This window comes from Phocoena sinus, chromosome 1 (assembly GCF_008692025.1).
Source record: "Phocoena sinus isolate mPhoSin1 chromosome 1, mPhoSin1.pri, whole genome shotgun sequence".
Taxonomy (NCBI): domain Eukaryota; kingdom Metazoa; phylum Chordata; class Mammalia; order Artiodactyla; family Phocoenidae; genus Phocoena; species Phocoena sinus.
In genome coordinates, this window is record NC_045763.1 from 58,141,030 (window position 1) to 58,154,533 (window position 13,504).

Consider the following 13,504-nt stretch of genomic DNA (forward strand, 5'->3'; position numbering starts at 1 on the left):
GGTTACATGCTGGCAGATACAATATGAATCAGATATGGGCCCTAAGGAGCTGACCGTCTAATAAGAGATAAAACATATATATGATTACAATGCAAGTACAAAATTGTATTTGCCTCAAGACTTACATGTAAGATGAAATGAAAGTTGTGGTAAAGATTACCTTGGGTAAGAGGAGTGAGCAGAGAAATCATGAAGATGGCATTTGAGTTAGGCTTGAATGTAGGTCAAATTCAAAAGAAGTACACGGGGCTGAATGTATATGTGTGCTTGTGTCTGATGCACATGCAGGTGAGGAGGGATGAGGCCAGGACAGGAAATGCACCCTGAGCAAAGATCACTGTGAAGGATGACAGTAGGAAAGCATGTGGTATATACAGGGTATCTTGAATGATTCAATTAGAAGGAAATTGAAGGAAAACAAAGTTAAGCTTTTAAAAAATAAAATGGCCAGGCTAAGTCTCTGAAATTTACTACACAAGCATGAGAGTGCCTTTGAATGATTTTGAGCATAAGAGTTAACTGCTCAAAACTATGCTTCAGAAAAATTTAGCTATATTCAGAACACACTAGAAGCAAGAAAACCATTAGTTAAGATGCTATGGAAATAGGCCAGATGAGAAGTAATCAAGGCTTAACCTGGGGTGGCAAACGTAGAAATAAAACAAATGCTAAATACAGCATGTATTAAGCATATCTTTTTATTTTCTGTATTTTGATGTTTTGATATCTAGGAACTTGCTAACCCTGGAGGGACTGCCCCTCCCAGGGCTAATCAATTCTTATACATAGTAAGGGACTTGCCTACAAGCAAACCTTTTATACGCAAACCAACAAATCCAGAGTCCATACCCTCAACCATCTCTTTCATCAGGCTCTCAAAGAGATCTCACTCTCTGGGTCACTATCCACTTGCCCTAATCACTGTAGGGACAGGAACCAGACAACTAGGGATAGTCCCTATGCCCAGAGCCTTTTGAAATTATTCAAACAAGCTATTCCTACACCTGCTTATTCCGCTATGTCCATTTCTCCCCATGGGAACCACAATAAAGCTTCTTGCCCATGTTTTCCCCTTGCTAGTTTTACCTCCTGCTCAGCCCTGGTGCTTCCTCATGTGGCCCCACTATGTGGTACGGCATGCCATGTCTCCTGATTCTAGGGATCTATGAGTATTTAAAAAAACAAAAACAAAAAAAACCTTCTTCCTTCATGATAGTTATTTCTGTGTCTATGTATCTGATTAAAACATACCCCAAGTACCCTTAAACCACAGATACAGAACAAACAGGACTTAATTGATAATAACAATGCCACTTAAAATCTAAACTTCAAAGTACTTCCACTATATTTGTAATTTAATTCTTTTATTTATTTCATTTTTTTTAAATGGAAGTATAATTGACCTACAGTTCCAGGTGCACAATATTGTGATTCAATATTTCCGTACATTACAAAACGATCACCACCCTAATTCAATTCTTATAATAAATTATGAGATATTTAATTGCCATGTTTTACAAGTGAGGAACTTAAAACTCAAAGAGGTCAACTTAAATGCCCAAACTCATCCAATAACTCACAGACTATGTGTTCTTGAGCAAGTTTCTTTCCTCATATGTAAATTAAGGTTAATAACAGTATCTGCCTCAAAGAGTTAAGGCGATGATTAAAGTAGTCATTATTTCCAAAGCACAATAAGAAGTTAAATTGTAGACATGTTCAAGTTTAGATATTATGAGTGATATCCTGGTGGAGCTGTTTGGTAGCAGTTGAAAATCAAGAGGAAAGTGAATTTCAGGGAACAAAAGTGAGAACTGGAGATACAGATTTGAGAATCTTTCATGGAGATGATAATAAATGAACTGAGTCCCAAAATAAAAACCTAAAGATACAAAGAGAAGGTAATAGGGCCAAGGAGAGAAACTGGAGGTAGAAAGAAAGTAAAACCAGAAAAAAGGCATCTTTGCCAGTAGTAAGTGAACCAGTTCAGGGTTAGTTCAGGGTTAAGGAGGGGAAGATTGATATTGTCAAATGCTGCAGAGAGGTAAAGAGAAAGCCCATTGAATTTGGTGACTTTTGAAACCTTTAGGTTACTCATTATTGACCTGAGTAATTTTCATATAGAAATGGAGACAACAGACTGCAAGTGTTAAAGAGTAAACACAGATACTTCTGGTTTCTGGTCTGACGTGTAAAGGCCATGAAAGACATCAATCCTGTACTCACAAGAAAAAGGCTGAGCAAACTGAAAATCAATGGGTCTTCTTAGGTCCATCAGAGAATTGAGGTTACAGGCAAACCCTCACACTGAAAGATTGAGATGCAGGAATAACAGAATCACAACTTACTGGGAGCAGAAACTGCCACTAGAGCCAACAAGTGGTAGGAAAACCTAAAGGGTAATTGCCTAATTGCTGGAAACTGAGTGTAGACTAATTCAAAAGAGAAAAAACTGCTGGGGGCCCAGCCTTAGGGAGCTCCCGCCCACAACACTTTTATCTTTACACACTCCACCAGTCTCTCAGGATGAAGATCAGAGTAAAACTCCCTGATAGTTCCAGCAGGGGGACAGGAAGTAACCATTTTGAAATATACCTGGAATGTTCAGTTATCCTTAACAAAGGCCTGCCCTCAAGGAAAACCATTTTACCAGAGCCTAACCAATGTGGGGGGAGGGAAATAACCTACTCGAAGTCCATCTAACCTTCTTGTTCCACCTAAAGAGAAAAATTCTGAGAAATACTTATGAAGGTCACAGCCCAGGGACAAAGGCCCACTAAAGGATTAAGACCTAATCATAGGATTATGGCACACTCCCCTCCCCCTTCCCCCCTCCCTCACATATCTTACCACATCAACAGGGCTCCTGTATAACTGAATTACAATGGGAAGAACTGTAAGGCTCAGACTCTAAGAAGGAGTCTCTAGGGAAACCTAAAAAGCCAGAGGAGACAAAAAGCAGGACACTAGAGGAAACTGAAGTCTTGGAAACCTAGAGCTACAGCAAACAGCCTAATTCCTAGACAGATAAACATAAATCCTCACACTAAGGGCTTACTTACCTCAGTTCATATTACCTGATGCAACATGTTCAGCTTTCAACAAAATACATGGCATACCAAAGAGCAAAAACAGTCTGAAGAAACAAAGCAAGGATTAGAGCCAGAATAAGATATGGCAGAGATTTTGGAATTATCAAGACTGGGAATTTAAAATAATTATGATTAATGTTAAGGATCCTAATGGAACAAGTAACATGCAAGAACAGATGAAAACTCTCCCCACCCCCCAAATCAAAAGGAAATGAATGAACACGTAAGGAAGAACAGAGAAACTGGGCAAAGAAGTGAGATAAAGGCAGTGAAGGAAACACTAGTGGTTTTTACCACAACGGAAGATTGTCCAATACAGCCAACCCCCAAATTATGATTTTTTGACTTTACAGGGGTGTGAATGTGATATGCATTCGGTAGAAACTGTACTTCGAATTTTTATCTTTTCCTGGACTAATGATATGCTATAAAATGATACTCTCGTGATGCTGGCAGTGAGCCATAGTTCCCAGTCAGCCGTGCAATCATGAGAGTAAACAACCAATACATTTACAACCATTCTGTACCCATACAATCATTGCTTTTAATTTTCAGTACAGTATTCAATAAATTACATGAGCTATTCAACACTTTATTATTAAACAGACTTCATGTTAGATGATTTTGTCGAACTGTAGGCTAATATAAGTGTTCTGAGCATGTTTAAGGTAGGCTATGCTAAGTATGATGTTTGGTAGGCTAGGTGTAATAAGTGCATTTTCTACTTAATGATATTTTCAACCTATGATGGGTTTACTGGGACATACCTCATTGTAAGTTGAAGAAGATCTGTATTGCTAAGCCAATAGGTAAAACCCAATATAGGAAAAATTGGAGAAAGTGAAAAATTGATAAATACATGTTTCATGATATCCTTTCCAAGATCAGATTAAGTCTTAAACTGAGAAAGATGAGAAACATTAGGTCAAACCAATGGGTGTAAACTTTAGTGTGTATGAAATTTTGTTTTAATTAGATAATATGGCTACCTCAAAAAGTGAAGGTTATATTAATTTCTATCTCCCACCCCACTCTTTCCTTAATAGGTAATCTCCCATGAATGTGTCATTCAAGAAATCCCGAAGGGAATTTTTCTAACACTCTCTCAGGTACTCTGAGAGTTTTATGATTTTTTAAAACTTCACATGAAACCAACTTAATGTTAGTTTGAGACTGCCATACCTACAAGTAAATACAAAAACCAGACGAGATGAGCAATAACCAATGTTACTCAAATACATATTCACTCATTTGTTTGCTGCCAGCAAATACTGTCTTCTTCATTCTAAGCAGTAGCAGTGAACAAAACAAAACTCTCTGCCATTATGGAGCACATCATAGCTTGGATGAAGACAGATTAACAAACAAGTATATAATATATCAAACAGAAATAAATTTTATGGAGAAGAATAAAGCAAGTTGAGGGACAGGAAGTACTGGGGAGAGTAGTATTATTTTACGTAGGGTAGTTAGAGAAGGACTCTTTGATAAGGTGACACGTGAAGAAAATGAGTGTCATGAGATTACTAGCGGGTACAGTATTCCAAAGAACAGCAAATGCCCAGGACTTGAAGTGGGAAAATATGCCTGATATTGTTGTGGAACAATATGGAGTGTAATTAGCCAGGGGGAAGAATCCAAAGTGAGATTCTGTGGGGCCCTGTGAGGATGTGAGCTTTTACTCTGAGTGAAATGGGAGAAATTGGAGGCTTTTGAGAAGAGCCACAGTGATTACTATGTTGAGGGTGAGGGCAAGATCATTTAGGTGTTTACTGCAATGTAACAGTGACTTACATTGGAGTGGTAGTCTGGACTTATTTTGCAGGTAGAAATGGTAGAATCTGCTGATGGAGTGGGGTATTGAGAAGTCAAGGGTAACCCAAAGTTTTTTTACTGAGTAACTGGAAGAGTGGAAATTGCCATTTACTGAAATGGGAGACTGCAGAGTTGATTAGAGGGCGAAATAAGTTCAGTTTTAGATACAAGTTTTGAGATGCCTATTAACTTTTAAGCACAGCTGCTTGATTTTAAGTCTGTTTTCTTGGGAGAGGTGTTGGCTGCAGTTAAACTTGTAAACCATCAGTAAATAGGTGACTTTTAAAGGCAAAAAACAATAGTGAAGAGGTTTACTGATCCCATCAACACTGCAATATTTAGATACGGGAGAGATAAAGAGGTGCCAGCAAAGTACTTTGAAAAGGAGTAGGCATAAACCAAGGGGAGAATTAGGGAGGAGTGGTGTCCCAGAAACCAAATGAAGTGATTCAACACTCAAGAAGTGGTAAACCAGATCAAAGCTGCTGATGGGTGAGTTAAGAAACAAACTGAGAAATGGCCACTGTATTTGGCTGGACAGTTATTGCTGACCTTCACAAAAGCTATTTTTTGTGGAGTGATAGGATGGACAAAAACCTGAGTACCATATGCAGGAAAGAGCAGAAGGTTCTCTCCCAAGACCTTTTCAACAAGTTCTGCTAAAGAAAGATTAGCTGATCTGGAAGAGACTGGATAGAAGAGATGGTGAAGGTTTGAGAAGAGAGAACAAAAGTGGTCTGGAAGTGCGGGAGAGTGAATGAATTAGGAAACTTCAGTGTAATTGCTGGACTAAGGGACCATTTGAAGTTGTAAGCGAGACATCTGTAGAGCTGTATGCTTTTCTCCAGCCTCTCGTCCAACTGCTGCAGAACAACAGAGAAAGTTGTAAGCTGGAATGAGTTTTAAGGCAGAATGGTATGAGGAGAAGGCAGAAAAAAACCTCAACTACAGAGCATAGTAATGTTCGGTCTGGTAGCTCACAGAAGCTGAGAGGGTTGAACATCTGGGCACAGCTTGGAGGCAACAAGCTGGAGACTGCAGACCGGGAAAACAAAAAAAAAAAAAAAAAAAAAAACCAGGAGTGCTAGGAGGAAGGGTGGTTCCCAACAAACTAAGTCTTTTCTCGACCAAGCACAGCAGTAGAGGTTTGGAAAAGGCAGTCCTAGGCCAACGAAGTAGACATTGCCGCCTCGCAGGTTCGAGGGCTGCCGACTGAACACAGATGCAGTAAGTGCTAAGATCTAAAAGGGCTCCCTCCGGGACCCAGGGGAATGGACCTAGGTTTTAGCGCCGGAACTTACACCCCGACGTTCGGCTGCTTGCGGCTGTTTACCGGAGAGATGGGCATGGTGGCGACTGGGTGGGGAGTGGTCGACCACCCCCTTCCCTGGCTGCTTCTGGAGCCCCTGTACCCCAACCCCCGGCGTCAGCGGCTCCGGCTAAGGCACGGGAATGTTTGCCGGGCGTCATGGAGACGGTGGAGCCTTGGCTCAACAAGCGGCCGCGCGGTTGGCTGGCGGCTGGAGGCCGAGGAGGAGGGCGGAGGCGGAGGGGAGGACAGAGGGTTGGTGGAGCAAGAGCAAGCCCCGGACGACGACTAGAACAAGGAGGCGGGCGGCCCGGGCCCTAGGCCCCTCCCAGGCTCTGAGTCTCCCGGGCTGCAGGCGGATGGATGGGGCTTCTTCAGGCGGCGGCGGCAGCAGCGGAGGTGGCGGCGGCAGCGGCGGCAGCGGCTGTAAGTGCAGCCTCCATAAACCACCTCTCCTCTTCTAGCCCTGTTTGGGTGGAGGGGCTCCCGAGGTGTCCTCGGTCCCCTTTCTCTCCTTCCCCTCCCCCACTGCAGAGTACCGCCCGGAAGACCCTTAACTTCCGGGGAGGGGCTGAGAGAGCGCGCCGGGCGCGCTTCCCCTCCCGGAGTGGCGCCGGCCACCCAAGGCGCATGCGCAGCTCTCCATCGCCATCCACCCCCTTCCCGGACTGGTCTTTGCTTTGGTGGTGGTGGCGGCGGCGGCGCTAGTCTTCCCCGGCGTCCGCGGCGCGCTGGGAGTCAGCTGCGGAGTGAGTTCACTTCGCCTTGTCCGCTTCCGCCTTTCTCCAGTCGGCCCCGGAACGCGGTCGGGGTGGGGTCAAGCAGACCGCCCCGCTGTGGCTCCATCTCTTTCCCGCAGTATCTCCGGGTTCTGTCTCAGACCTGGAAGGCTCCTGCTCCCACTGCAGCCCCCTGTGGTGAGCAGGGTCTTGGGCAAACCGGCCCTTTTCGGAGGGAGTGAGGGAGGGAAGAGAGGCTCGAAGAGGCTGTTGTGAGGGAATGAGGTCTTCCCAGGCCTTGGGTGTATCCCTGGGGGCAGATGCCTCCCTAGTCTTTGAATGGCCTTGTTCTTTCAGCTTTTGGTGGAAAGATCTCTGGCCTGGAGACCATCTCTAGTCCTCGTTTGCTGTGTGACCTTGGGCGAGTCACTACCTCTCTCTGGGGGCCCCAGTTATACCTAGAGCTTCTTCCAACGCTAAAACTCTTAATTTTGCAGAAAAGCTTATGCAGTTCCAAGATTGGCCCGTCTACTGAGGCCGCTTAGACGAGATGACCCGGACTTGAGTGAACCTTTCTTCAATCATGGGTGGAATGAGGCGACCTATTTATTGGATCGCGTTTATTCCTTTATCATCAGTTACAAATTGCATGACTCAAGACTCATTAATGTTTTTCTAAAATTGTCATGGGATTCCTGTCCTAATTCCTGGCCGTCTTTTTAAAAATTAGAGACAGGGCGAATGGTGAGCTTGTAGTATCATCGTCTCTAGTCTCGTTACTACTGAGGCTCTCTTTCCTTTGATCCAGATGGTGTGGTGGCTCGATTCTCCCAGTGCCTGGCTGAGTTTCGGACGTGGTTAAGAACCAACTGGTTGAGGTTCAATGCAGACAAGACGGATGTGATGCTGGTAGGCAGGGGCACACTTGGAGATTAAGGGAGGGAAAGTCCAAACTCCCTCAAGTAATATAAATGTTATATTACTCTTCCAGTGTTTGAGAACTGCTGATGGGCCAATAATTTCCAGAATTTGGGTGAGATAAAAATAACATGTCAACAATATAAAAACTATCAAAGTATCAGTTTGTGATAATCTGATAAAATGGAGCTACTGGATAAAACTCTTTATGTAAAAATTATGAAAAGAAAAACCAGAACTGTTCTTTGAAGAACCAAAAGGCTATATAGGTGTTTTCGGGTGGCGTTAATAATAAAAATCAAACTAACAAAAAGATGATGCTGATTGTCATAGATGTGGGGCTTCCAAGTGTAATGCATTACTGCTTTGTAACCTACATTTTGCCTGCTAGAGTAAAGGTAAAACTCAATTTATCTAAAATGCACATTTTAAAAATAGGTGAAGTTTTTTGACATTTAGCTATCTTCAACCAAATTAGTATAGTTATCCATAAATTTTCACCTGCACATCATGTGTAGCCTGTCACTCTTAAATAAAAATTTAAGGAAATAGTTAACACAATAATCTCAAAAGGGACTCATGGACTCTGAAAATTGTTAGATACAGAATTTGGTTTTAGGGTTTTGAATGTGCTGTTTTAATCTATTTCATTCAAACAGCCCCAGAGTCTGAATTGTTTTCTTGGTGCATTTTTTTTGTTGTTGTTGTTTTTGGTTTTTTTTTTGCGGTACGCGGGCCTCTCACTGCTGTGGCCTCTCCCGTTGCGGAGCACAGGCTCCGGACGCGCAGGCTCAGCGGCCACGGCTCACGGACCCAGCCGCTCCGCGGCATGTGGGATCTTCCCGGACCGGGGCACGAACCCGTGTCCCCTGCATCGGCAGGCAGACTCTCAACCACTGCACCACCAGGGAAGCCCTTCTTGGTGCATTTTGAGAGGTACCTTTTTGAAGTGCATAACATGTTTATATTGTATACATTATATTTGAATCAGGTATTGGTCCTGAATAAAAGGTTATATTTCTTAGGTATGTGTAAATTGCCAGGTTTACTTATTGGTTAGTTTGGGGTACTGGCTGAAGAAAAATTGAGACCTTAAAATGCTTTTGTTAATAGCAAAATAACTTCGAGGGGTTCGTGTGTGTGTGTGTGTGTGTGTGTGTGTGTGTGTGTATATGTATGTTTGTGAATTGCAGCCTCTATAAAATTGTTTAAAACTTTTTAATGGAGTATGCAGTAAATTGCTTAAAAAGAATTTCCCAATATAGCAGCAGTTTTGAGTAGCTTATGTGGTAAAAGTTAATGTTGGTTTGCCTGAAAATAAGAAAGCCTTTAGGTGGGGAATGGGAGCTAAAGAGGCATTTATTCAGGCTTTGTATAGTGATTTTTTTTGTTTTGAGACATTAGCCACAAACCTCACATATAATTGGAATTAACCACACCTTTTAGCTTAACTGTAAACGTTTTACTACACAATTTTAACAGCTACCATTTTGGATATCACAAAATAAAGATTATAAACCGTAATAATTTTAAACAGCTCATAGGCAACGGTGAATTTTCTCATGCTTTCAACTCTGTAATGTCCCGTTTTCAGCTCCTCTGGTATCAGTAGGCTTTAAAGATTTATTTTTTGTTGACCCAAGTATAAATATTGAGTGTTTGTATTTGAATACAAAGAAGACATCTGTTGAATTAATCCAAAGTGCTGAAGAACTCAGGGTAATGGGTGGAAATAACAAGGAGGTAGATTCTGGTTTGTTAAAAAGAAGAATGTTCCAAACATTAGAGGTTTTTTTGAAGAGCAGCCTTTTCATGAGACAGTGAGTCATTGGAGGTGTTTAAGCTTAGGCAGACAAGCCTGGTAGTGGGGAAACAGAATGAGGGATTCCCACCTAGACAACATTAAGATTCTATGACTAATGAATAGTTAATTTTTACATATTTGTTACTGAAGAGGTAAGCAAGCGTTTTGAAAATTTGCTTTCCTTAAGATGGCTCCTTAAAATTTTTGAAGTATAGCACTAGAATAAAATGGGGAGTAAAACTATACTGAATTCAATAATAATGTTACCAATGACTTACAATATTGGAGCTGTTTCTTTTTACCTTTAGAATATCTGAACCTAAAAAAAAAATCATGTAACCCACATTTACAAAAAAAGGAAGGAGAAAAATGTAGAGGGAATGTTTCCCCTAAACGATAATGCCACATAAAAATAGTAAAATTGATAACACAATATTAATAAGCCTAAAAGTCATTTATCAGTAAGATGGATATCTATTCAAATATGTCCCAGACCTCGATATTCCTGACAATTTCAGAATTTATTCAGTAGCTTATTTATTCAGTAGCTTGAGGGACCGTGATCCCCAGCTCTTTATCACAATTGGGATTCTTGTTGATGAATTAACTGAAGAATCAAAGATTTAACAGGCTTAAGCAAGTTATTCCTGTACCTTGCATTTTGACAATACTTTTAAATTTTCCTTTTGAGAACCCGCTGAATTTCATATATTAGCTTTAGTATTTAAATGGATAATTCTCCTTCAACCAGTGGTTTTATAAAGCCTGAGTTTCTACCTCTAGGCCCCTTATTTTTCTTATCTTTACCCACCTCAGGTCTATGCACATACATTGTTCTTTGCCTTCACAGATGTTTCCATCAAGCATCTCAAAGTGAAAAGTGTTTGAATATGAACTGGCTTATACAAAAGTCATTTCTATTTCGAGTCCAAAGGACTAAGGTAATTCAACAGGGTAACTTAGAAACTGTATACCTATGCTAAAATATTTATTCCCTCAAGGAATCCTGAAAAACACTTTTATATAAATATTATAAAAAAATAAAATGAAAATACTGTACAGTACAGTTAATGGTAAAAATTGTTTGTAGATTTGGGAACCTTAAAGTTTTCCTTTCTCTTCTTTCCCTTGCTTTTCTTTCAGTAGAAAATGTGCATCAGATGTTTATGTTTAATTGGTTTACAGACTGTCTGTGGACTCTTTTCCTGTCATATTACCAGGTAATGTCCTTACTTAGCAGCTACTTCATATACCTATAAATGCACAAAATATTCATGCACAAATTATTATTGGACATACGAATTTCAAGTTAATGTTGAATCTGTGGAAATAAGCTACTTAATAGAGTCTAGAATTTTAAGGGAATACAAATAACTTAAAACAGACTTCCCCATATTCCTTGTAAGTTAAGTATCAGTTTAAAGAAAAATTGTATACGTGCACATTTATGCAATATATTGTAGTGCTGGCATCACATTATTTGGAGGGAATGAATGAGTTTCATATATAACTTGTTGATTTTGGTAGTCATTTTTGAAATTGCAATAAGAAGAACCCTTGAACATTTGGGGGAAAACAGGTCTTTATGAAATAAGACTTTCTAACTTCTGGTTTGGTAAAATGTGTTAGTGCACGTTTTAATATCACGTTTGCATTACCCAGTATCTGCCTTAGTAATGGAGGTGAAACATGTTTGTTATTTTGCAATCTTTGGCTCTGGCAGTCATCAGAATTGTCACCAAAGCCAGTTGGCAGTTCTAGGCCTATACATTAAAATAAACTTTTAACTTGCAGGCATTTCAGGCGTTGCACATAAGCAAGTTCTCCATCTATGCAGTCGAGTCGGAGATTATTTATATCTATTAAAGAGCAGCTTTTCAATATTTCACATTTAAAAATTTTCTCTAGTTGTGCAGATTTCAGCAGTTGCACAATTATGTTGCTACTGGCATTGCAGAAGGTGTGTGAGGAAAAGCAAATGATATATGAGGATGGCAGTCTACCTAGCACAATCCCTTTTCTTAATCTCTGCTGTGACCTCTAAGATTTTGGTACATGGGATTTTACAGTTCCTGTAGGGAAAGAACCGAGAGAAATATCTGTCAAGGGATAACCGCTTTCAAAGCGCACTAGTTGCAGCTGTTGCATCACAGCAACATCCGTTTTCTAACAAATGCACTTCAAAAAAGGCCTACATGTGAAATGTATCGTATCTTTTCCCCTGCGATATGAAGGCAGGACGCGGCTAGTTTGGCTAGTTTCCTCGACCTCTCTGGTCCCTAGAGCCCTCTCCGGGGCTGGAGTCGCGGATCCGCTAGGGCAGGCGCCCGGCACTAAGATGCCCGCCTCCCCCCACACCCACCTTGGCTCCGCCTCCTCTGCGCTCCTCCGGGGGAGGGCTGCCTCGGGGCCGCGCGCGCGCGCTCCGGCCTTTTCCCTCTAGTCCAGCTCAGCCCGGGCGCCGCGAGGGGGCGGAGTGGGGTGTGGTGGGCGCGCTCGGGCGGCTCCTGCGCGTTCCCGCCGAGGCAGCGGCGGCGGGAGCGGCAGAGACGGTGGCGGCGGCGGCTGGAGTCCCGTTGCCGAGTCTTACATCCGGGTTCTGGCCGTGACCCAGCTGCGGCCGCCGCGGAGATGTGACCCGTCAGTACGGCAAATATGGCGGAGGTAAGGGAGTGAGCTCCCCTCCCCGTCCCGGAGCCGGGCGCCCCCAGGTCCGGGCCGGGGAGGAGTGGAGTGGGCCTGGCTAGGGGAGGCCCAGCCCTGCTGGCGCCACTGCCCACCTGTTGTCCGGAACAGGCCGCGCTCTGGGCGGGAGCTTTCCGTGGAACTTAGTTGGGATGGGTCCGGGGGCAGGAGGAAGCGGAGGCGTAGTTGGACTTCGGGGGGCACTTTGAAGGGTCGAGGGCTGCGTAGCCGTGCGTACGGAGAGGGGCGAGGGGGAGGGGGCGCCCGCGGGGCTGGGGCGCCTGTGGCGCAACTTCGCCGGCCGGTGCTAGGGGCCAAGAGAGGAGCTGCTGCTTCCTCTTCTTGCGAAGTTTCTTCCTTCCCTAGCCGAGATGCTGTTGCGCCCTTCCGCGTCACCCTAGTCGGATTGCTACTGACATTCTGCCTGTGTTGGGGAAAACGGCCTTTGATTAACTCTGTAATTTTCTAGATGGTGACCAGATGAGCGTGGAGAAATAAACCTGGTCTTTCGCAATCCATCCCTCTAGGTTAGGGGAGTCTCCCCATTTCTTCAAACATTCCCCTTTCCCCCCACCGGAGAACCTCTTCTACTCATTATGTTTCAGAAGAGTTGCTTTCTCCCTTTCTTACCCCCCATCACTTTCCAGGCATTTACCCCCCTTGCAAATCTAGGCTGTCTATTCTTGTCTTCTTTCTCTTCCAGCTTTTTTACCCCTTAGGGAAAATTTTTTTTTTCCCCCGTTTGCTCTTTTTCTAGTAAACGAGTTGCCAAAGCCCCCTTTTTCGATGGCGATTGTTTTACATTTTGGGGCCTCAGATCGGTGGGCAAACAACCTCTCTCGATTAATTTGAATTTAGTATATGCTACTGGAGATTTAAATTTTTCCCTCTGATTTAAACCTTTAAATATTTGATTTTTTTTAACACGTTTTTTACCCTTACCGTCTGAAGAATTTCGCTGTCCTTTACTCGCTGCAGTTCAAGAGGTGATATATTTGGACTTTTATGTCTTCTTTGAGTAGAGCCACTCTAAACGTTGATAAAGCCATTTTTATTCATGTGAGAATTACCATTTTCATAGTCTCAGAGGCACCTAAAAACAGATTCAGGAAGTAGGTAATTTTATTTATCATCCAACCCCAGTTTTTGTCTTCATTATTTG

The 13,504-nt window shown here is 42.7% G+C and overlaps 2 protein-coding genes across 20 annotated transcripts in view; one reads left to right on the top strand and one right to left on the bottom strand.

The window, feature by feature from the left end:
* The window catches only part of WDR78 (WD repeat domain 78), a 129,093-nt gene extending 122,591 nt beyond the window's left edge, over positions 1-6,502 (bottom strand). Inside the window, 2 exon segments of the mRNA XM_032614983.1 lie at positions 6,209-6,320; positions 6,323-6,502. Of these exon segments, the coding sequence (XP_032470874.1) occupies positions 6,209-6,320; positions 6,323-6,377 (167 nt within the window). The 5' untranslated portion in view covers positions 6,378-6,502.
* The window catches only part of MIER1 (MIER1 transcriptional regulator), a 55,880-nt gene continuing 48,878 nt past the window's right edge, over positions 6,503-13,504 (top strand). For 2 of the 19 annotated variants that reach the window (XM_032615036.1, XM_032615086.1), the window contains exons 1-4: positions 6,503-6,642; positions 7,744-7,844; positions 10,508-10,598; positions 10,804-10,877. In XM_032615036.1, coding sequence (XP_032470927.1) covers positions 10,818-10,877 — 60 coding nt within the window. In that variant the 5' untranslated portion in view covers positions 6,503-6,642; positions 7,744-7,844; positions 10,508-10,598; positions 10,804-10,817. Of the gene's footprint in view, positions 6,643-6,851; positions 6,966-7,028; positions 7,134-7,743; positions 7,845-7,926; positions 7,969-10,507; positions 10,599-10,800; positions 10,878-12,092; positions 12,322-13,504 lie in introns of those variants that run through there. The other 17 variants (XM_032615017.1, XM_032615027.1, XM_032615136.1 and 14 more) reach the window with 15 other exon arrangements.